The 23,108-nt window shown below is 34.9% G+C and overlaps 1 protein-coding gene across 2 annotated transcripts; it reads left to right on the forward strand.

Annotated features, from left to right (window-relative positions):
* Positions 1-2,596: 2,596 nt before the first annotated feature.
* coro2aa (coronin 2Aa) lies at positions 2,597-22,273 on the forward strand. Of its 2 annotated transcripts, none has more exons than XM_059554061.1 (12): positions 2,597-2,736; positions 11,554-11,754; positions 13,780-13,896; positions 14,286-14,435; positions 15,573-15,752; positions 16,151-16,267; positions 19,394-19,498; positions 19,603-19,699; positions 20,140-20,252; positions 20,396-20,486; positions 20,857-21,143; positions 21,245-22,273. In XM_059554061.1, exons 1-12 carry the CDS (start codon positions 2,722-2,724, stop codon positions 21,374-21,376), a joined length of 1,605 nt encoding a protein of 534 aa, XP_059410044.1. In that variant the 5' UTR covers positions 2,597-2,721; the 3' UTR covers positions 21,377-22,273. The 2 variants fall into 2 exon arrangements, with proteins under 2 accessions (XP_059410044.1, XP_059410045.1); XM_059554062.1 differs by lacking the exon at positions 2,597-2,736 and adding an exon at positions 9,064-9,315.
* The last annotated feature ends 835 nt before the right edge of the window (positions 22,274-23,108 follow it).

The raw sequence follows: 23,108 nt of genomic DNA on the forward strand, positions 1-23,108 counted from the left end.
TTTCTTCATCACTGCTTTTTAATTTTTAGAATTTATTTTGCAGTGGACAGAACAATCCAACTAATTGAACAGACTAATTTCAAGCTTAGAATTTATTTAGATAATAAATACTGATTGACACTTTCTTTTTGATCAACATTCCCAGTGCTTATGTCCTGGTAACGTACTGTGGAGGATTCTGGAGAGCTCTTTGCACTAATGATGGAAAGGAGAAAATAAAGAAAAGATTTGCTTCTTTGTTATACATAGTGCAAAGCCACAAAGAAAGTTCAATCTGCATTTCCTTACAGTTTGATAACTTGTAATTGTCTTGATGATGGATGGATGTGTTCTGTAAGACATGCCTTCTCTGCTCAGGTGCATAGTGAGCTCTGTTTAACATCTCATTCAAATTTTGTCCTTTTCCTGTTTTGAGTTAGATTACTGCCTGCTCAAATGGCTGTTGTTGTTTTTTTTTTCATCTATTCCTCCAGGTCAGCAGTTATCAGAATTGTTCATTCACACATTCATATCCACAAATGATCAGACACACTCAACCCACTTTGCATTACATTGTGTTAATACTATGTGTGCGTTCTTCAGTATAACGCTTCTGAAGTCCCATTAAATGTCGGGATGCTACATTTTCAGGTTCCTAAAAAACTGGAGAGGTATACTTTGCAAAATTTGATTCAAGCTTTGGTTAATTTATGGATAAACACGCCTCCTTAGAATAAACTATATAAATGCTTGTCTGTGATGTTTTGGTTTTAAACTAAAGTTTTGAATTCATGTTCTTGATGTTTTGTTCAATATACAGATGTGTTTGAGGATTGAGTGAGAACTTTCCCACTGTTAATTCCCACAAATATAATTTTGCCATGAACTGCATTCATGATCATGTTGGATAATGAATTATACAACAATTATTTAGGAATTGTAATATTAAAGTTCATACAGCAGGTTTTGCAGCTTTACAGACAACAATCCCATAAAAAAATTGTGTGCTGGCAAGAAAAAAAAACTGCTACTATATAATTAAATGTTTGCTATTTGTACACCACAGTTTGTTCTTCTGTTAAAGATAGTATTAAAATCAAAAGTATCAAAACTGCAATATTATAAAACATTTTATTTTAAATATTCTTCTTTTTAAAAATATTAATAGTGTGTTTTTATATTTATATTTTAAAACATTTACCTGTGATGGAATGCCCTGTTTTCAGTAACCAGTGCAGAGAGAGACAACAACAAGAAGACAAGTGTATCAGACTCCTTGCTAAAATTCATGGACCTGTGACAGAAAGTGTCCCCCTTTTCCAAATGGATATGCTGTACTATACAGACCCCTTGGTAATTCTGTCATTTAAAGAACAGCATTTATTTGAAATATAAATATGCTATAGAATAAGAATATGCATCTTTGAACAGCTGCCATGAAGAAAGATTGAAACAAACTGGTGTATTTCTGTATTTACCAGCAGGGCCTACCGGGACCATTCTGACCAGCCAAATCCTCCGGTTAAACTATGTATTCTGTGATTAATAAAAATAAAAAAAAAACACTGACTACCCCATCATCACACTGTAAAAAAAAACAGCGTAAATAAATACGTTTAAAAAATAATAAATACAGTATTACAAAAATTAATAAGCTATTACAATATTAAAGATCGTATTCAGGCATGATATTAGTAGCTAGTGTAACTAAAAAAAAAAAAGTCCGACCGGATTTATAATTTATTGTGTATTTATACATAGGCTACACATTTATCATGCACATATACTTCATTTATTTATTTGCATGTTTTTCGTTCATTTTTGGCCCTCAGATTGTTTACTGTGGGACTGGGGGAGGGGACAGTGTTCTCAAACACAGGTTATGGGCTATGGGTTATATCCACAGTCTATGGTTATATCATCTCTCATCATCTCCCCACCCTTTACTCCACCGCAGCGCCGCCTCACACCCATAGACATCGAAAGACGGGACGGACGGTGAACGGAATACACAGAATGAACATGGGCGGGTCTTAGTGCGTGCAAGTACTTTCTAATTGGACAGGTCTAATTATCACAAAAAACTAAGGTTTGTTTTAACTCTTAACCATATCTTTAAACAAAATGAGTATTAATGTTTGTCGAGAATGCTCTTAATCATTCGAAATTATTGTCCAGACAAATGCTTGTGTAACATGCACACCGCGGTGTCACGTGGTATATGTTACTTTTCACTTCGCTGTAGAAGCTTGGACCAATCATAGTAGTTTTGTGATTACTTACTAAGACTTTTATTTAATGATTTTATAGAGATTATTTTATAATGTTTCCATTTGTTTCCCGGATAACAGTTCTCTGAATTAATATATTTAAACGATTACACATTATAGTGTATACATGTATCGAATTAAAAGAACAGTGTTTTGGGATTTGAATGAAACTCAATGGTGCGTTTGTCTGTCTGAGCGCCCAAGCGCCCCTTTAGGAAGACAAGTTTGCGTCCCATAGTGAACACCAACAGATGCCAGCTGATGCTCACACCTCACCTCAAACACTGCGGCATCATCCTATAATCGCTCCCCTTCTCTCTCTCTCTCGCTCTCTCTCTCTCTCTCTCTCTCTCTCTCTCTCTCTCTCTCTCTCTCTCTCTCTCTCTCTCTCTCTGACACACTTCTGCGAATGAGTATTTAAAAAGACGCGGATCTAGCAGCCTTGGGTTATTCTCATTTCTCTTCATACTGCATGACCATCACAAAGGTAAGAAAACCCATAATTATATATAGGCCTACACTTAGCTGTAGTTTTCCATACTGTGTTCCAAACTGTGTTTTTTATGTAATTTATTATTATTATTAGAGGCTATTTTTGACGGTGAAAGAGCGACTTTAGGAGACCTTAGAACATAATTTGATAAATTGCCAAATAAGTGTAGATTCGATAATTCGAACAATTGATTGTAGAAGGCTTTCTTTGATATTACAGATTGTTTTCTTGTGACCTATCTCATCTTATGTAGTCTACTGTGTTAATTTTGGTAACATTGCAATAAGGTCCCATTAGTTTTAATGCACTGACATAACTAACAATGAGCAATACATCTGTAACATCATGAGCCTGATTAGTTAATTAAAATTAAAAAAGCCTTAGAGGTAGGCCTATTTTTATTGTTAGTACATGTTAACTAATAGGCTAGTTATCTAATGTCAACCCGTGAAAACTTATTTTAAAGTGATATTTGTTTTATTGTGTTTATTTTGTTTAGACCTTTTCTCTATCCCTTCCAGAGCTGAACTGACGCTTACATTAGATGCATTTCTGTAGCGAAAATGCTTTCACTGCACATCTTTAAAATGAAGGATAAAAGTTTTTATTTATTTATTTTTGTAACATTGACAGATATATCACATTAATTAGAGCGATAGTCCTAGTTCACCCTAAAATGAAAATTCAGTCCTCGTTTTCATTTTTGGATGAACTATCCAGTTGAGTGTCCATTTTCCATTTGTGACCATTATAACCACAACAACAGTTTTGATAATCTGAATACAATTTATAATTTTTATCAAACAAGCAACCTGGACATGTATTCTAATTTTAGGCCTACTCTTTAAAAATACTAATACAAATAATCATTATCATAAAACATGTCTGTCAGAGCACTAATGTTTAGTTGAATTGTCTTGAATATGGTCATTCTTTATAATTAAATGGAGGAAATGGCCTGGTTGTATTGCTGATTTAGACAGACAGACAGACACTCAGGGGAGGTCAGGTAAAGAAAGACAGTTCAGAAGGGTTGCCAGGTGTCAAAGTCCTGAGGGTGAAACATGTCAAAGAGAGGTTTGGTCGTGTTCAGACACGTCCATGAGCCATGAGTGCTGCTTTAGTCTGGGTCTTTACCTATACACATATGACTCTGGCTCCTCCATTTTTACTCTTTAATGATACTTTTTCTGTACATTTGCAACAGTTCAGTGAAAATTCTCATCATAGGCTGATGAGTTTGATTAGTTGGTTGATTTTGGGACAGGTGAGAATACTTACTGAAGCAAACAAAAATTTGTGAGCATTTGTACAGGGTGAGAAGAACAATGCCAATTAGTAAGCTTAACCCTCTTTCTTACTTGGAAACAGTTTGGTTGAAGCTGCATTGATGAACCATACACAATTGTATATAATCCATTTGCTAGCACTGTCAACATACAAGTAGCTCTAGATACAAGTGCCAGTAAATCACATTGGTGAGTGTTTCAAATAGTATTTTATATTTATTTCTTTATTATTATTATTAATTTAGCAAATACAAGAACTAGAGTTGAGGTGGTCAACTAATGGACTAGCAGGTTATTGTTGAACAGTCAGTTATGGAGGTTAAACGATACATGATTTTGTTTCTATGATTTTGAAAAGTTTCACCAAGACTACATTTGTTTGATCAAAAATACAGTAAAAACAGTAATATTGTGAAATATTATTACAAATTAACATGACTTTTTTTCTGATCATTCAGAAATCATTCTAATATGCTGATTTGGTATTGGACATTAAAAAAAAAAAAACAGACTCAAATCTAATAGATGACATTCGCTCTGTCTGGACCTGACATGGAATCCACAGGGACTTTCTTTCACTTCGTCTTGCTTTTGGTGAAGGTAGACATTTGTGGATGGAAATGCACACCCATATATTGATTCAAGGTTTTTTTTTTTTTTTTTTTTTTTTTAGAATGGCAGTCCATCACTCAGTTGTTGAGCTGTTGGGCAAAGAAATAAGTCTACATATTCTCGACAATAATGTTAGGTTCTCTTGACGTAATCGTAATACCGCAATACTACTTTCTTTGACCAAATTTAATTTGATCATGCACTAAATAAAAATGTCTTATTCATCTAAAAAGTTAATGTCAGAACAAATACATAGTTCTTGCTGCGCAAATAATAAATTAGCAATGCCGCAAATTTTCTTATAAGCTTTAGAAATATTTCATTCTTATACACAGTTCATTTGAACTGTGATCTTGACATCTGAATATTGGTACTATGTGCAGTAATAAAATATAGACACATGGTCCTTAACAATTAGCACAGAAACCTCAATAACAATCAACAAACATCATAAAAAAAGAGCTCATAACCCATACAAAACTAATAACTTACAATGGTGACAATAACAGCAACATAAATCAAGTCAGCAAACAGCAAAACAATCCTTACCACCTCATTTATTCATGCTGCAATGCATGCTGGGAGCTTACAAACAACCATTAACAAATAAGCAACATTGCTAAATATGAAACAACTCTTATATACATACATACATACATGTTGTTTCATATTTCATACTGAACAATGTCACTTATTCGATATCTCTACAGTATATACGTGTGTGTGTGTGTGTGTGTGTGTGTGTGTGTGTGTGTGTGTGTGTGTGTGTGTGTGTGTGTGTGTGTGTAGAAAGAGAGAGAGATACATCCATAATCTACCAAACAAAGCAGTTTGTTTTATTTTTAGCTTCACATTAAAGTTACTGTACCCACTCTAAAAGCCATCAAGCAGCCTTTCCCAGCTTCCTCTCTTCTTAAACGGGTTATTGAGTGGCATGGAATCTTCCTGACTTCACATCCCTCTGTAATGCTCGAGTCATTATATCATTTGTGTGTGCAGCACATCCCTGCTTTGTATTAGTCAATAAACATATTGATTTAGTTTCAGGTTTCATAAACTCTTCTAAATGTCGTAGTGTTTAGATGAGCAGATGGCTGTTTTGTTTGCAATATTAGGATGTACATTTTCCTTCATTTAGGCAGGTGAACAAATTAATAGACATTCATGATGTATATAAACACATTTTATGTGGATGTATTTAGTGTCCAATGTCTGTTATATGATATTATAATACACACTAATACATCAGAAGTTTCCCTTTCATCGTCTGTATGGGGGAGAAATTACTATTTTGTTATGTTGGTCATGTTAACATAAATTTAATAAACAGCAGTTGTTGCACAAATGTAGCACACTTAATTTATGAACTAAAAATACTGATCACTGAGTTTTTGAGGAAGCCATAGTTCCTTATTAACATATTACCTATATTATACGAATCAATAATGTGTCTGCTAGCAGAGTGAAGCCATGTGACACATATGTACCATCCACCCATACTGCAAACATTATTATATCCTGTGATTCACTTTGTGAGCTTCAAGTGATGTTGCACAATTTTGACTTAACAAGCAACTACTATTCTTGATATAGCTGAATACATAATCATAGACTGTTTTGTTTCTCAAGAACAAATTGGGGATATTTATATCCAAAAGTTTCTCTTTCAGGACCAGCAGATTGGTGAGCCTCAGTAGCTAGATTTTCTCTCTTAAAAGGGAAATTCAAATGTAAGTTTTGAATGTCAAATTAAACAGTCCCACTTTTTGAAGAAAAAAAGAGCTGTGCAAATGAGTCACATCCTTCAGCTTTAGCACATTGGTTATATATTTGCATTTTTCCTTACTCAACACATGCGTTGACAAACTGATGCTCACCTTAAAGATTTCACCAAACCCAAAAGTAGATCACCTTCTATACCAGTCCCAAATGAAGATTTTTGAGTATTTGCTAAGCAAATCGCATGAAGCAAACGGTTTACCGTTCCTGGCTGGTGGAATGATCTTGCAACCCCTGTCCTTTCTCTGTCTAGCTTGTACTTATTTGAACAATGCTTGAAACTTGGTATGACTAGCACTTCCTGTGTCTGTTAGCCACTTTAAGATTAATCGCTTGATATATTCCCAAATTGTAAGTCGCTTTCGATAAAAGCATCTGCTAAATTAATAAATGTATATGTAAGACAGAATGTATGGGGTAGGCATGTGCAAAATGTGTTCTAACCTGGAAATTTAGTTTTAGCGTTGCTTCAGAAACTAGTTTCTAATCTCATGTTTGCTTTTCAGTTATGTTTAGGTTAGGGTTTAGTGTTAGTACATTATTTTTTTAAATGTCATAGAGCATTAACATTTTAGCACCGCTTACAGGACATTTCATTTCGGAACTGCCACAATACGTACAACAACCAGTGTAATATAACTTTGCCAGATCTTTTTTTTTCTGATAAAACCAAATGCTCTTTTTGTGCAACTGACTGGCATTTCACTTTGTCAGTGTTTTGAAACATGCGAGAAGAAATTACATCGTGCAGAAACACCTTGATTTTCATTGAGCCTTGGCTGTTCATTTAGAAAAAAAAAATTGATTTTTTTTTTTTATTAGTACACTTAAAGATAAGAACAAGATTTTATTTTAACATTTTGTGTTGAAATCTGTAGAAATGATCAAGCTTTTATTGCTTTCTACAACTGCTATCATGTCACTGGCTTATTTTTGGACTTTAGGGGTGTCAGTTAACAGATACTGTTACGGACTCAGTTTCATGATCTTGCGTTGGTGCAATAAAGCAATAAAGTTGTTCGTTTTAATCATTACTTATTCAGGACATGCACTCATGTCCTTATTCCAGATCAAACTACACCTAAAGAAGACCTTCTCTGCAAGAGTGAAGAGTTGAGACAGGATAAACAAACTCGACCAGACCCTCCTAGAGCCCATAGCTGAGATTTATCATATCAAAACACAGTCTTTCTCAAGATTGTGGGGTCAGTTAACATAACAGTGACCTGGATACTTCAAGACAATACTAATGCCAGTGCCCCATCCTCACAGTCAGGATTTAGTGAGGTCTCAAAGGCCCAGAAACTGAAACCAGGCGGTGTATTGTCAAAATGGAGATCTCCTCATTCAAGATCAAGCACCTTTCCACACTGAAAGATCTGGACCCATAGAGCTTTTCCTCTGTTTTTAGCATAACGTCTGTAATCTCTGCACATTAGTCAGCTCTGGAGGCCTCCAGAAAGCTGTGTCAAGCTGCTCTCTAATTGCTTAGATAACACATCCTGACCTCATCGCTAATGGTTCTGTCTTTTATTTTTTTTTTGTGATTGACGTTCGCCTGCAGCAAGTCATTGATTCCTATCCTCCTATGCTTTGCAGGTGTTCAGTTACTAACTTGCCTTCCAGGTAAACCTTGAAGTCATCTGATAGAGATGATACTTCTCCTACTAACGTCTGCTCTTTTTAGACTAAACCTTACCTTACCTTTGGACTGGACTCTGTCCCCGTGTGTGTTTACTCTTCTCATATTGAGTTGCATCCAGTAACTCTACCACTTTTACGACTCCAGTCCTCATTTCCTGTGTATTTGTTTTACCCTGCTTATTTACGTAGCATAATCATATTTCTATCAAGCCTCTGCTGTTCTCAGATAACACTTGGTAATGACCTGAGCTTTCCTTGTTGTACAGTAAAACAGAAAAACAGCCTTTTCTTCGGCTCAGTTGAAATGTCTTTCTTGCAGCAGACAGATTCAGATTTGAATACCATGAGAATGGGTGATGTCAAAAATTCCCAACACATTCTTTGGGGAAAGAAAATGAACAAAAGCACGCACATCCAAAAGAATAGAGAAACTAAATATAGGTCCTTGAACAAAAATAGAAAGGCAAATGTAGAAAAGAAGTTGTCACACCACAGCTCCATGGAATAAATAATTATTTGAAATCTCACAGAATCAAGCAAAATTGTGAATATTGCAGTGGTTTTAATCTTTCCTTGCCTCAAATGTTTTAATCGCCTTATATTAAAGCAGTTAAAATGCCATAATTGTTTGTGAGATTCGTTCTTGTGAATAAATTCTAACAGTCTGTTTCACTGAATTGATTCATATTCTGATTGAGTAGTTTGTATGCATGATCTTTGTGTGACTTGTTTCAGTGAAAATATTGATACCTTTGGCTGTTTATTAGAAGTTGGTTATATTGGTGCATTTGCGAGTTCTAATAAAATACACAACTGTCAATACATTTATTGAATATAGAAGTATAAAGACATTTTAACACCCTAGCCCTAGTGATGAATGTACAGGAAATCACTGTGGGGATTTTTTCCTATCTTTCCTTCAAACCTACCCATCCCCTGTGCTTTCTGCTGTGAGGCGCCACCCATTTAGGGAGTGTGCACACATGATCTCTTACCTGCTTCGCTCACAAACACTGGACGTGCTGCTGGCATACTGTCCACATTTACTGAGGGTTAACATCAGTTTTCTAGCCGTCTTTAGGGTTTTCTTCCTTTATTGTCATCTTTTCTTTGTCTGTGATGTTTTACAAGAGATCTTAAATGGAATAACTCCGCCTGTGGAAGTGGCATATAGGGATATTTTCTCTAGTTTTATTTCTGCATCTTCACCTCTGTTCTCTCAGGTCTTCGTGTGCTCGGCACAGACAGGGTGAGTAGTTTCCGCAATTCATTTTGATGTTACAGAACCATTCAGGTCTTTGAAAACTATATTAGCCTATTTCAGGCCAGATAGAGTTTGGAGAGATATTACAATGCGTACTATAATTATAGTTATGGTACTGATACTGTTACTATTATTATCTGCATGTCGAGGCTTAAACTTTTTTTGGTTATGTTAATGCAGTAAACAACAGGAGCTGCTACAAACCAGCTACAAACAACAGAAAAAAATAAATAATTGTAAACTTTTCGTCTAGAAAGATGGATTTAAGTGTCATGTTCCACATTGACACATTGTCTGGATGGCATCTACTCTTAATGTTTAAGTTAATTTATTGATTATGCTTCAAACATTAATAAGAAGGTTGTGGTATTGCCATGATTTTTATATCTATTGTTACCTACCACCACACCCACACTAGATAATCCATCACTTCGTTAATTATTACACCAGGCTTTGAAAGCTGAACACCTCAAACATATACAAATCCTGCCACAGAAGGATTTCCTCATATGCTTGACAGTGTTGCAGTCTTTCATGTTCTCTACTTAATTTCAATATATTTTAGTATGGATTTATGGTAGAGGTTTTCTAATAAATTATCAGACATAGTGTTAGTATACAGTACGTGTTTTTCAATGCTCGGCCTGTATTGCCTAAGACTGTTTTCTGGTCCACGATGCATTGCATTTAAGGGAAGATTAGTATTTTAATCACAGGTGTGTTTAAATATATGTGCGTTTGTTTTTTTGTGTACTTCGGGATACTATGAAATCAACGGAACATTTTTAGTTGCATATAGTTGCAGTTCCAGTCAGGCATATAAACCGTCAAATCTGTAACCGTTATCTGTTTTAGTCACCATATTCTCCAGATTTGGATCTCCACACTCAGAATTCAATTGCACACAACACGGATATGTAAATCCAGTCGTGGAAACACCAGACTTTCTGCAGTTTGATCTTGCTTGTCTATCTAGTACCTGTTAACTTTATCTTTCAATCAAAATCAGTCATGCTGTTTTCACAAGGCATTTATCTACACAGTCATCAGGGTTATTGCAGATGTTTCTGACAGGCATTTTGTTCGTGAAATTGTTAGAAAGTTGGCTAGTGAGGTTTTTTTCTTTGTTTCCTGCAGAAGGTGAATTTTTTTATGCCCACGTGGAAATCTTTATGGGGCAGCTGAGAGTATCATCAAAAAACAGCAATAAAATGTCATAATCAAACACGTATCAGATGGATATGTGTAGTTCGAATTCTGTGGAAATCTGTGTAGCTCTCTGTGAAATTGTGCCAAGATTATGTACAAGTCTAATGATAATTAATTAATCTGTAGATATATGGTTTTTTTTCTCAATTAATTTGGACGTTTTGTTCATCAAAAAATCCTGAAAAAATTAACCACACAAAAGTATTAAGCAGCAAAACTTTCTTGAGTAACAAGCATTTTAAAATTATTTCTGAAGGGTCATGACTCATGTGACAATGATGAAAATTCTACTTTGCCATCACAAGAATATTAAAGGTCTAAAATATATTAAACTAGGAAATGGTTATTTTGAATTATAATCATCTTTCGCAATATTCGTTTTCTCCCCTGTATTTACTGAAAAAAAATACATTAATACATTTAGCCCAGTGTCCTTCTTTAGACAAATGTGGACATGTAAGGCTAAAACTAAAAGTAAAAACAACAGTTTTATTAAATAGAGTAATTTTAGTCAATATTATTGCAGTTTTTTGATGCACGCAATTGCATATTTCACTCTGACCTGGAGGCTGCTATATTTGCGTCATGGACATTCATTTCCAGTTAACTCTTTTAAGATCCTTTGGAAAAGTAATAAATGAAATCATAATAATTAAAAAATATGGCATCGATTAGAACTTAGTATGGTCTCCATTGTCAGATTGTGTCCTTAATCTTTACTGATTAGTTGTTTGCAGGCCAATTCACTTTTATGTTTGTGTTCTGTTAGATCTTCAGCATTCTATAAGCTGATTTCATGATCTTCATTGAATATTAGAGTTACCAGGAAAAATACTCTTTCTACACAGAACTTTCAGCCCTCATGGGAGCCACTTATGAATATTTTTCAGGTTCAAAATTTGAAATGCGTGTTTTTTCTCTCCCCCCATGGCCTGTTTCTGTCTTTTTCAAACTTGTGCCATTTTAGCATCAGCAGTAATGTCAAATGTGTATCCATCTTCTGTTTCAATCTAGATGACATGGCGTCCTCAGTACCGTAGTTCCAAGTATCGCCATGTGTTTGGAAAGCCGGCCACAAAAGAGAACTGCTATGATGGTGTCCCCATCACCCAGAGTGTTCATGACAATCACCTCTGCACCGTCAACCCTCGCTTTATCGCCGTCATCACTGAATGTGCAGGGGGTGGGGCCTTCCTGGTACTGTCCATCAATCACGTAAGTGAAACACGCTCATATCTGTGACTAGCACTGATAATGTATGGGCTGTAAATGCTGTTGTGTTTGCATTATTTATACCCACATTAAATTTTAAGACTGATTAAAACACAGGTTAACTCTTTATTTCTTCTTGACATTTTTTTGAATATTTCTCTAGTGTCATGAATGTGCATGGGTCAAAGACGAAAAAGGGTTTTCAAGCATCAGAACAATAACTTCTATGCTCCTATGAATTGTTATTGTTGTTTTTCAGTACATTAGAAAGTATCCTGTTGAATTAAAGTTAAAAAGAAAAAAATCATAAATTTTTACCATGATTTACAGAAAACAGACACTAAGATGTCATTCAGTGTAACAATCTTGTCAGGCATATTTACCACAAGAATCAGTTTATGGCATTTTAAAAGACTAATTAATTTCCCCCAAAATACTATACTATTAAATTTTGGCCATTTGTCAGCAATAATGTTTTAGTCATTTAAAAAAAGAAAATTAGTATGCTCACTTATTCTTTTATATATTTTAATATGTACAGGTCAGAATAAGTATGTTGTTTCAATTTTTCATTCTCTAACAAGCTACAAGAGAGGTTTTCTTGTTTTAGGTAGGTCATTAGTGTTTTCACAGTGTACATTTTTGGTAAACTGGATGGAAACAAAGGTAGGTCTATATGAACCATAACTCAAAAGTTGTACCCAGTTTTTTAACATAATAGGGAGTTTAAAGGACAACTTAGTGAGCTGCATAAGTTACTATATACTATACAATAGTATTTTATGTACCACTTTTCTTTAGGTTATCTAAAAAAAACCTTTTTATCTGCATATTTATGAGCTTCTATTATTTTATAGCCTAACATACAAAAATAGCTTCTCAAACTTTTTCTTTTTGTCACACACACTCTTCTGTTCTGACACACTTAAGCTCTCTGTGTGCTTTTATTGGTCTGTTGGCCTCTCATGTTCAGTCCGGTATTACCTCATGTCTCAAGAATGGCACAGGTTACATGAAAGCCTTGAGGCATCTGTCCGTATTGTCTGCCTTTTCTCCTTTCCCCCAATAATAAATGCTGTCTTAAAAAGTAGTGTTATATTATTGTTTACTTAAGTGCACAATTAAATGTGCTTTTGTAACAACATATAAAATAAAATGGTCTGACCACACAATGCAAGTTAATGCATGTTTCAACAATTCAACATTTCAGTGCCTTTACCCAGAAACAATGCCCACAGTTTAGATATAAAAAAAATGATAAAGTCAAGTTTCGTCACCTGTTAACTGAGTCATATGTTACGTAATTGTTTTTTGCCTACTAAAGGATGTTCTCCTTGTTGAGACTTGTGTCTTTTGTAAACACATTTCTATGCTATGAGTCTTGGTCAGACTTGCAATGACTTAGATCTAGTTTTTCGTACTACACTACAAACATTCTAATCTGTAAAATATCTAAATAACTGTATAAAGTCAATTGAGAAATCTGAATGTTGAACGTATACTTGAATATAAGTGTTCTCAACAATTTTGTCACTTGTTTTAATACAAATTTTGTGAGATTTATTTTTAAAACAGGCAAAACATGAACAATGTTTTATATATACTATATACTTTAGTGTCACATGATCCTTCAGAAATCATTCTAATAGTTGATTCAGTGTTTAAGCAACGTTTATTCTTAGTATTGTTGCTGAACTGCTTATATCATTGTGGATTCTTTGATAAATATAAAGTTCAAATTGCTTTTATAGGTAACAATCAAAATAATATTAACATACATAATAACCTGTTTTTATTTAAGCTAAATATATGGATTTAACATTACTTATTCAACTTCAATACATTAAGTTATAACATTTAAGATAATCGCTGGTTACAGCTTTTTATGTTTTAGATAATTCTATCAGCGCAGACTAACTAGGCCATGCTAAATATACTTCAAACCTTGGATACATGGTTGGACAACCATGGTTGTCTTCTCTATATTTACACAAATATCGGTGTGTAATTATGTGTGTGTCTTCTCAGACTGGCAAGGTTGACCCTCATCATCCGAAGGTTTCTGGTCACAGAGGCAATGTACTTGACATCAAATGGAATCCCTTTAATGACTTCTGCATAGCATCTTGTTCAGAGGACACCACAGTAAGTGTCAAGTCAAGTCACCTTTATTTATATAGCGCTTTAAACAAAATACAGTGCGTCAAAGCAACTGAACAACATTCATTAGGAAAACAGTGTGTCAATAATGCAAAATGATAGTTAAAGGCAGTTCATCATTGAATTCAGTGATGTCATCTCTGTTCAGTTAAATAGTGTGAACATATAGTATGCATACACTCATGCCACAAATTCAGATTGCTTCATATTCACATATTACTGACTAAGATGGATCTGATTATCTCATATCGTATCATATCCCACTTTCTACCTTCAGATCAGTAGCTGATTTCAGACAGAAGTTCTTGATAAATTTTAACATTGTTTTCACAAGTATACACAGTTTATCATTTGTGCCCATGTTTGTTGTACAGGTAAAGATCTGGGATATCCCTGAACATGGTGTTATGAAGAACATTACAGTGGCTCGGAAGGAGCTGCAGGGTCATTCACGACGTGTCGGACTTATTGAATGGCATCCCACTGCTAACAACATCATTTTCAGTACTGGCTATGACTATCAGGTACACATCCTTTCTCATGGAATGAAGGCAGACAAGATTTCTGAGAAATGGTCCCCAGGTAGACATTTAAAATATTCACAGTGATAATAAGCTCTTAGCACACATCACCCTTTAATAATCCTAAACTTTTGTTGCAGTGGCCAGAGTCGAAATAGTTGTATTGTTTCAGTATGTTAGCGAAAACAAGTAAAATACTTAAATATTGTTTAAGGATAATGGTTTAATTATTACTTAAATGTATTTTAAAAAGAAAGAATAAAAGTTCATTGTTTAATAAGTGCAACTCTCCATCAGAGGATAAGGCATAAATAAAAAAACATAAACCAAACAAAACCAGGCAAAATAACACCATATTTGTGGGTAAATAATAGTCTTTAGGGTTTAATAGTCTTTATATACCATTGGTGTTAATATTTAACACGGCAATATACAGGGTGGCAGTGGCTCAGTGGTTCATGTAGGTTGTCTACAAACCGGAAGGTTGGTGGTTCAATCCCCGGCTCCACCTGACCAAGTGTCGAGGTGTCCTTGAGCAAGACACCTAACCCCAGTTGCTCCCGACGAGCTGGATGGCGCCTTGAATGGCTGACACCGCAGTCGGTGTGTGAATGAGTGTGTGAATGGGTGAATGTGAGGCAAATTGTAAAGTGCCTTGGATGGCCATGTGGTCTGTTGAAAGCGCTATATAAATGCAGTCCATTTAATTACAAGTTACAATTGTAAACCTGCAGCTGAGTTTTGGTATATTTAATTTACAACCTGAAAGAGACCCAAAATCTGCAGTGACCTTATTAATATTGCTGGGGGATCTCTTAAATAAATTATTATACAGCAATTAGTTAGACAAGCAGCATTCCAAAAACACTCTAATTAAAAAAAAACTATATATTTATTATATTAATATTGAAAACAGTTGTGCTGCTTAATGTTTTGTGAAAACCTTTATACAGATTTGTACAGAATTATTTGATGAATAGAAAGCTCAAGAGTAAAGCATATGTTTAAAATTAAATCTTTTGTAACAATTAAAAAAAACCACTTATACTGACTTTTGTTGGGTATAGTGTACATGCATTAGATGCAAGTAAAAGTAACTTAATTTACCTTATGTGTGCTTGTTTGTGTGTTGATGTGTAGGTTATGGTGTGGAAGCTCGATGTTCCTGAACAGGTGATCAAGAACCCTCTGCGGTCCATCAGTGTGCACTTAGACGTGGTTCTTTCCATGTCTTTTAACACAGATGGCAGCAGACTCGCCACCTCTTGTAAGGACAAGAAGATCAGAGTGATTGACCCACGTACTGGCAAACTTTTACAGGTGTGTTGCATTTAGCTTGATGTTCTTCTCTGTCTGTCATTCATATGTTTTTGAGGTTCATATTAGTATCATCACACAACTTTAACCCAGTAATTAGTCTACACTGAATTTAAATTATGAACTGGGATACACATAGCATATCATACGTGTACTTGCACAGAAATGTGCCCCTCTGACACCACACATCCAAAACTAACACCTTAAAAACTTTACCCAGAGGTCTTACATTCACACTGTAGTGTCTCTTCATGTGACTCAGATAATCAAGACTTATAGAGACTTGATTAATGTCATTTTATTAATGTCATTTTTTCTTCAACAAGTATACGTTGTATATTTTTTTTTAAAGAATGTGCATTTACTTTTAAATCTCACTTAAGTGTAATGTGTGATGTCAGGAGACCAACAACAAATCACACAAAGCCGGTAAAGTGCTATTTCTTGGAAACCTGAAAATGCTCCTCTCTACGGGCAATTCACGCTGGAACCATCGTCAGATTGCACTCTGGGATCAGGTAGGTGATTCTCAAAATAGGCTTCATTATTTTGCTTTTTTGTGTAAAAAGCTAATTTTTTATTTATTAATTGAAATAAATTTGTGATCTGAGCAACTTTGGCTAGACTGCCTATAAAACAAGACTGTAACCATGTCTTGAACATCAAGGAACCATTATCCAATAATGGAATAAAGTATAAAATAATAAAATGGTAAAGGAAATAGGTCTAATTCTAGTAGCGAAGTAATCATTTTGAACCATTTGCAAACAATAATTTAAAATAAAAACTAGTGCTGGGCAATGATTAATCGCATCCATTTTGTGTACATAATATATGTGTGTGTACTGTGTATATTTATTATGTATATATATAAACACACCCACACGCACACACAACGTATATATTTAGAAAACATTTAAATAAAATTAAATTTAAAATTAAATTAAATGTATGCATTTAGGAGACGCTTTTATCCAAAGCGACTTACAGTGTATTCAGGCTATCAATTTTTTACCTATCATGTGTTCCCGGGGAATCGAACCCCCAACCTTGCACTTGATAGCGCAATGCTCTACCAATTGAGCTACAGGGACACTACATACATATATATATATATATATATATTTACATGTATATATTTATATTCATATTATCTAAAAATATATTTAATATATAAACATAACATAATTTTCTTAAATATATAAATGCATGTGTTACCTAAACACGACATGCAAAATATGTGCGCAAGGACTGGAATTGGGAACCGCTGGGCTACATCATGTCATTCACCAGTGAGAAAACTCGAAAAGTACTACAATATCAGGAAGGAAGAATGGGCTGTTGATGTTTGTCTGCCATTCTGGCTCTGTCTGCACAGCGTGGGTGAACGCGCTGATGATGTATCCTGTCTGCGCAAGCAGGGTGCGCAGAGGTATGCAGATACATATGTTGACAGGCAGGTAGGAAAGCCATTAAAAACGCTCGGACAGAGCGTTTTGATTGGATGTACATTTCTTGGTCCTATGCCTTCCACAGAATATATAAATACAGATAAAAATATTTAGACCACTTAACTTAATGATTACTATAGAAATGTGAAGAGATTTCACCCAGAATAACAAAAAATGTTTCCGAAGACAATCCCCTATTGCACCTTTAAATAATACATTAACATTCAGAAGTTTGGCTCCAGTAAGATTTATTTTTTTACGGTCTAGAATACTTTTGATTCGAGCATTTATTTGACATTTTAAGAAACGTTTTGTAACAATGTTTTAACTTTTGAATAATTTGTTGCATACTGACTGATCAATTATTATTATTATTTTTATTGTTTTTAAACAATAAAAACTTTTTGTGTTAGAAATAAAACACTCCTAATTTTGACTTTCACAAACAGCGAGATATCTCTGACATTTTTGTCACTTTTGGTGGTATTTTGCCATAAGCCCTAGTTAAAGGGATAGTTCACCCAAAAATCTAAATTATGTCATTAATAACTCACCCTCATGTCGTTCCAAACACTGTGAGACATCATGTGACATCAGAGGGTCAGTTAGAATTTTTTGAAGCATCGAAAATACATTTTGGTCCAAAAATAGCAAAAACTACGACTTTATTCAGCATTGTCTTCTCTTCCATGTCTGTTGTGAGAGAGTTCAAAACAAAGCAGTTTGTCATATCCGGTTCACGAACGAATCATTCGATGTAACCGGATCTTTTTGAACCAGTTCACCAAATCGAACTGAATCATTTTAAACGGTTTGCGTCTCCAATACGCATTAATCCACAAATGACTTAAGCTGTTAACTTTTTTAATGTGGCTGACACTCCCTCTGAGTTAAAACAAACCAATATCCGGGAGTAATTCATTTACTCAAACAGTACAGTCCGGTTTTCGGATCACCAGTAGTTCTTTCGGACAGTTTGATTCAATAAACCGGTTGAAGAAAACGGTTCACCGGTTCTTTTGCGCTCGACCTAATGACTTTATTTGCGATGATTGCCCTTGATTCAAGCCTTCGGTTTACCTGGGCTCATAACATTAGCACAGAATCAGTTCAAAATCAATCACCAAAAGAATCAGTTCGGTTCAGACGCTCTGTGTGTCAGTCTGCTTCACGCTGAATCACACATGTGCAGTATCATCAGCTCCTCGGTTCTCGAATCGCACACGTCTGACACAAACGGTTCTTGACTCGAGAACGAGTCAATCTTTTGTTCGTTATCTGGCTCGGCTCTGTGTTCATCTTCAATTCTCTCTTCACAGCAGTTCAGTCAGTGTACCGTTTGAGTAAATGAATTACTCCGGGATATTGGTTTGTTTTAACTCAGAGGGAGTGTCAGCCACATTAAAAAAGTTTACAGCTTAAGTCATTTGTGGATTAATGCGTATTGGAGATGCGAACTGTTTAAAACGATTCAGTTCGATTTGGTGAACTGGTTCAAAAAGATCTGGTCACATCGAATGATTCGTTCGCGAACTGGATATCACTACACTGCAGAGTTTTGAACTCTCTCACAACAGACACGGAAGAGAAGACAATGATGAATAAAGTCGTAGTTTTTGCTATTTTTGGACCAAAATGTATTTTCGATGCTTCAAAAAATTCTAACTGACCCTCTGATGTCACATGGACTACTTTGATTATGTTTTTCTTACATTTCTGGACATGGACAGTATACCTTACACACAGTTTCAATGGAGGGACTGAGAGCTCTCGGACTAAATCTAAAATATCTTAAACTGCGTTCCGAAGATAAATGGAGGTCTTACTGGTTTGGAACGACATGAGGGTGAGTTATTAATGACCTAATTTAGATTTTTGGGTGAACTATCCCTTTAATGTCTGACTGTTTGGAATGGACCTGTCCTCTATATACAAGCTCTGTTCTGACATGTTCATCATTACTTTAGATTTCCCCCTATTGTTACAATCATGATATAGCAGTTATTTTACTGACCATTATAATACAACTCATCTACCTTTCTGAGATGAGTTAAATATGGATCCAGGGTAGTAATAACTTTACATTGATATTTTTGGTGGTTTTGCTTAAAAAATAATAATAACATAAAATTGTAATCTAACAGTATTAGATATATTAAGTGCCAAAATCACATGTGCGTGCGTGTTCTGCAGGAGGACCTCTCTCAGCCGTCTTATTCCGAGGACTTGGACGGCTCCTCTGGTGTTCTCTTCCCGTTTTATGACCCTGACACACACATGCTTTACATAGCTGGAAAAGTGAGTACATATAACCTAAACTACCAGATCAGCAAATAGTTTGTTACTGCTGAATTGATGATACAGGTTATTAATGGATAACACAATCCTCCTTTAATCTTTAGGGTGATGGAAATATCAGATATTATGAAATCAGCCCAGAGAAGCCATATGTGCACTATTTGACTGAATACCGGTCTCTTCTTCCACAGAAGGGAATGGGTGAGTACTCTTTGTATAGTTTACATGTATACACACACAAAAACATAATTATAACAACATCCTTAATCTATTACTCCATTTTAACATTCCTTTGCACAAGTACTCAAACATCAGCACAAATCAGCGTCCTCAATCATTTGAAATTGGGTCATCCTTTTTTTCACTTATCAGGTTTGGTAAGTAAATGGTTTAAAAACTTTAGATGTCAGAGAAGTATTGTACTATATTTTACCTTCAGGAGCAGACACAAAGACACACACACACACACACACACACACACAGACATATTTATACTAATTGTAATTGTTTTATAGAGAATGTTCAGCTTCATCTTTATTATGACATAATTAAGCTCATTTAAAATACTTGACTGCAATTTAAACTGTAGTGTGTTATTTGATATTACTTCAATCAGAACATGTCTTTGCATTCTCTTCCAGGTGTCATGCCAAAGAGAGGTCTTGATGTGTGTTCCTGTGAAATCTTCAGATTCTACAAGCTAGTGACAATCAAAAGTCTCATAGAACCTCTATCCATGATTGTTCCACGAAGGGTATATACACAATTCTGTTCACACATGCATTCAAATAGAAAGAAATATGACAAAAAGTAGAGTTAGTTCTCACTTTACTATGCTATCCCTGTTGATGAGGATCCCTAGCAGCCTCACAGATGTTATCGTGTTCTGTTCTGCAGTCAGAGTCCTATCAAGAGGACATTTACCCCATGACAGCTGGGAACAAGCCTTCCATGACAGCAGATGAGTGGATCGCTGGTCTAGACAAAGGTTAGAGTCTAATAAAAATAAAAGATTTAGATATTTATTGACTAGTTGTGTGTTTTGGGTCTCTAATGCTCACCAAGGCTTCATTTATTTGGTCAAAATAAAAACAGTACAGTAAAAACAGTAATATTTTGAAATGTATACTAATCTAATATTTCATATTTGATATCTGCCTAATATTTTGAGGAAACTATGATAAATCAGGATTCTTTGAAAAATAGGAAGTTCCAAAGAACATTTATTCATGATAATATTTTATTGTCACTTTTAAATCAGCTTAATGCATCTTTGTGGGTTTTTTTTTAAACGGTTGTTTGTTTACTGTGTGCATTATTGCTAATTTCATAGAAATAATAAAAAACTTGCTCTGCAGGTCCTGTGATGATGTCTCTGAGGCCTGGAAGTAAACTGGAGTCATATGTGGACCCGGGCTCAGGGAAAGACCCAACAGGCTCAATGGAGACACAGCATTCTCGTAGTCGGCCAGGACTATCACCGCTGATTCAGGAACGGCTGGATGCCAAAGAAGGGAACACACGCAAAGTATCCCCTCCTACCTCACTGTTCCCATCCACAGATGAAAAGAGCCGCTCTACAACCTACGTCAGCAACGGACAACTAGATTCCACACACTGCTCGCCACCAAAAACAGAGAATGAGGTATGCTAATATAGCTTAGCAATGAACAGGCATCCCTCTTAGTACAAAAAGTGTTCATACTTCCCTCTAATGTGCATTTATGTATCTGTTTCTGCATATAGCTACGACAAATGTTTTATAAGCAGCAGGAAGAGATCCGAAGGCTGAAGGAGCAGCTTAACCAGAAGGATGTAAGGATAAAACAGTTGGAATTGGAGATCAAAAATGTGAGAAACTCACAAGCCAATCTTTAAAAGAAACTGTAGTACAGCCCAGTGTCTAAAGCCCTGTCTGCTTTACTAACATTCATTCATAACAAATGTTCTGCCTCATGAATTATGCTGTAAAGGTGCGGTCACATGTACAGAAGTTTAGTCATTTCTAGAGGAATCCTTGCGATCGGGAGTTTCATTTGATGGCAAAACAGTTTGTGTTCAAGTTAGTCACACGAATTTGAGCCACTGACCAATAGCAAGCTGCTTGGATTGAAAGGAACTCTGTGCTTCATGCATCGCTACACTTGTGACAATGGACAGTAGACCTTTTTGCCCACGAAAATTTCACTAATGTGACCACACCTTAAGGAAACACATAGGCTACATTCACATTTCTAGTGTCTCTTTATGGAAAGTCATTCCTTGTATGCACGTTTTGTGCACATATATACTGTACAACCTTCACTGAGATTTTTATTAGACTTTAGCTCTATGCAAACGGTTGTTGTTGGTTTTTAGCTTGTGATCAACATTTTTTTTTACTATTTTAAAAATGGCCTAAATGAACATACGTGTGTTTTGTTTCATAAATTTGGTTATTTGAGATTTTGCTTGTATAGAATTGTAATGAATTTTTTTTTTTCAGATTAATTTTCTATTTAAATCTCTGAGCAAATGGATGAGCGATGTGGGATAAAAGTTTGATAATTATGCAAATGGAAATTTTAAGAACAGAGGGAGGTACATTTGAAAATGTGCATTATAATATTATGTTTAAGATATTTCGTTTTCTGTGTGTTCAAATGCTGATAAAAGAGTTTACCAAATCCCAGCATGCACTGAAGTGGTAGCGTTGTGGGAACTGGCTGGGGTTCACACAATATCTGAGGAAAATCGGGTTTAGGTTCAGTAATTCCTTCAAGCATATGGACCATCTACTGACAAATTCCTGTTCATGGAATTTCATACATGCTTGCTATGAACTGCCAAACTGTTTAAAATGCATGAAAGTACCACCTTATTTTATTGGTTTACCGTGTTTTACTCAAAATTTTCACAAAAAAAGAAAAAAGCTTTCCACAAATTTGAACAAGCCATACTTTTTACAAATTATTTGAATAATGTTCTGTTTATATATGGATCTGTATATGCACACATCAGAATATATAATCGAATAAGAGCTGAAATATTTCAAGATATATACTAAATGTTGTCCCAACAACCTTGATTGCAGTCTTTTCTTTTTAAATCCTAAACTAAAATGAATACAATAATTTGGGATAAAAGCAGACAAAATAGGCAAATAAAGAGGCTTTTGAAGACTCAATAAGGCATTCAAATAAATGATTGCCACAACTACACTTGTATATGAACTATATTAATATATAAACTAACAATGAACAAGACATTATTTATTCATCTTTGTTAATTTCAACATTTTATATATATATATATATAGATTTTTTTTTTATCAAAATATATAACATTAAGTCAAGTCAAGTCACCTTTATTTATATAGCGCTTTAAACAAAAAAGATTGCATCAAAGCAACTGAACAACATTATTTAGGAAAACAGTTAACGTACTGTGAATACATTGCTGATAATAATAAATGCTGTTGTGTTACAGAAAAACATACAATGATTAAAAAATATAAAATGTAAAAGTAATGTTTCATGGATAAAATCAGATCAATGATCTTTATAAGAACCGACAAAACAATTGTATTACATGAAAGAGAATTTGGTTGCTGCCTTCTAGTTTAATCTTG

This window comes from Carassius carassius, chromosome 7, assembly GCF_963082965.1.
Source record: "Carassius carassius chromosome 7, fCarCar2.1, whole genome shotgun sequence".
In the NCBI taxonomy this organism is placed as follows: Eukaryota; Metazoa; Chordata; class Actinopteri; order Cypriniformes; family Cyprinidae; genus Carassius; species Carassius carassius.

Bases quoted from the DNA above. Each gene is read 5' to 3' on its own strand.
- coro2aa (XM_059554061.1), top strand. The intron at 15,753-16,150 runs GTGTGTTGCATT...GTGTGATGTCAG, and splicing joins GTACTGGCAAACTTTTACAG to GAGACCAACAACAAATCACA. The intron at 20,487-20,856 runs GTTAGAGTCTAA...CTTGCTCTGCAG, and splicing joins GATCGCTGGTCTAGACAAAG to GTCCTGTGATGATGTCTCTG.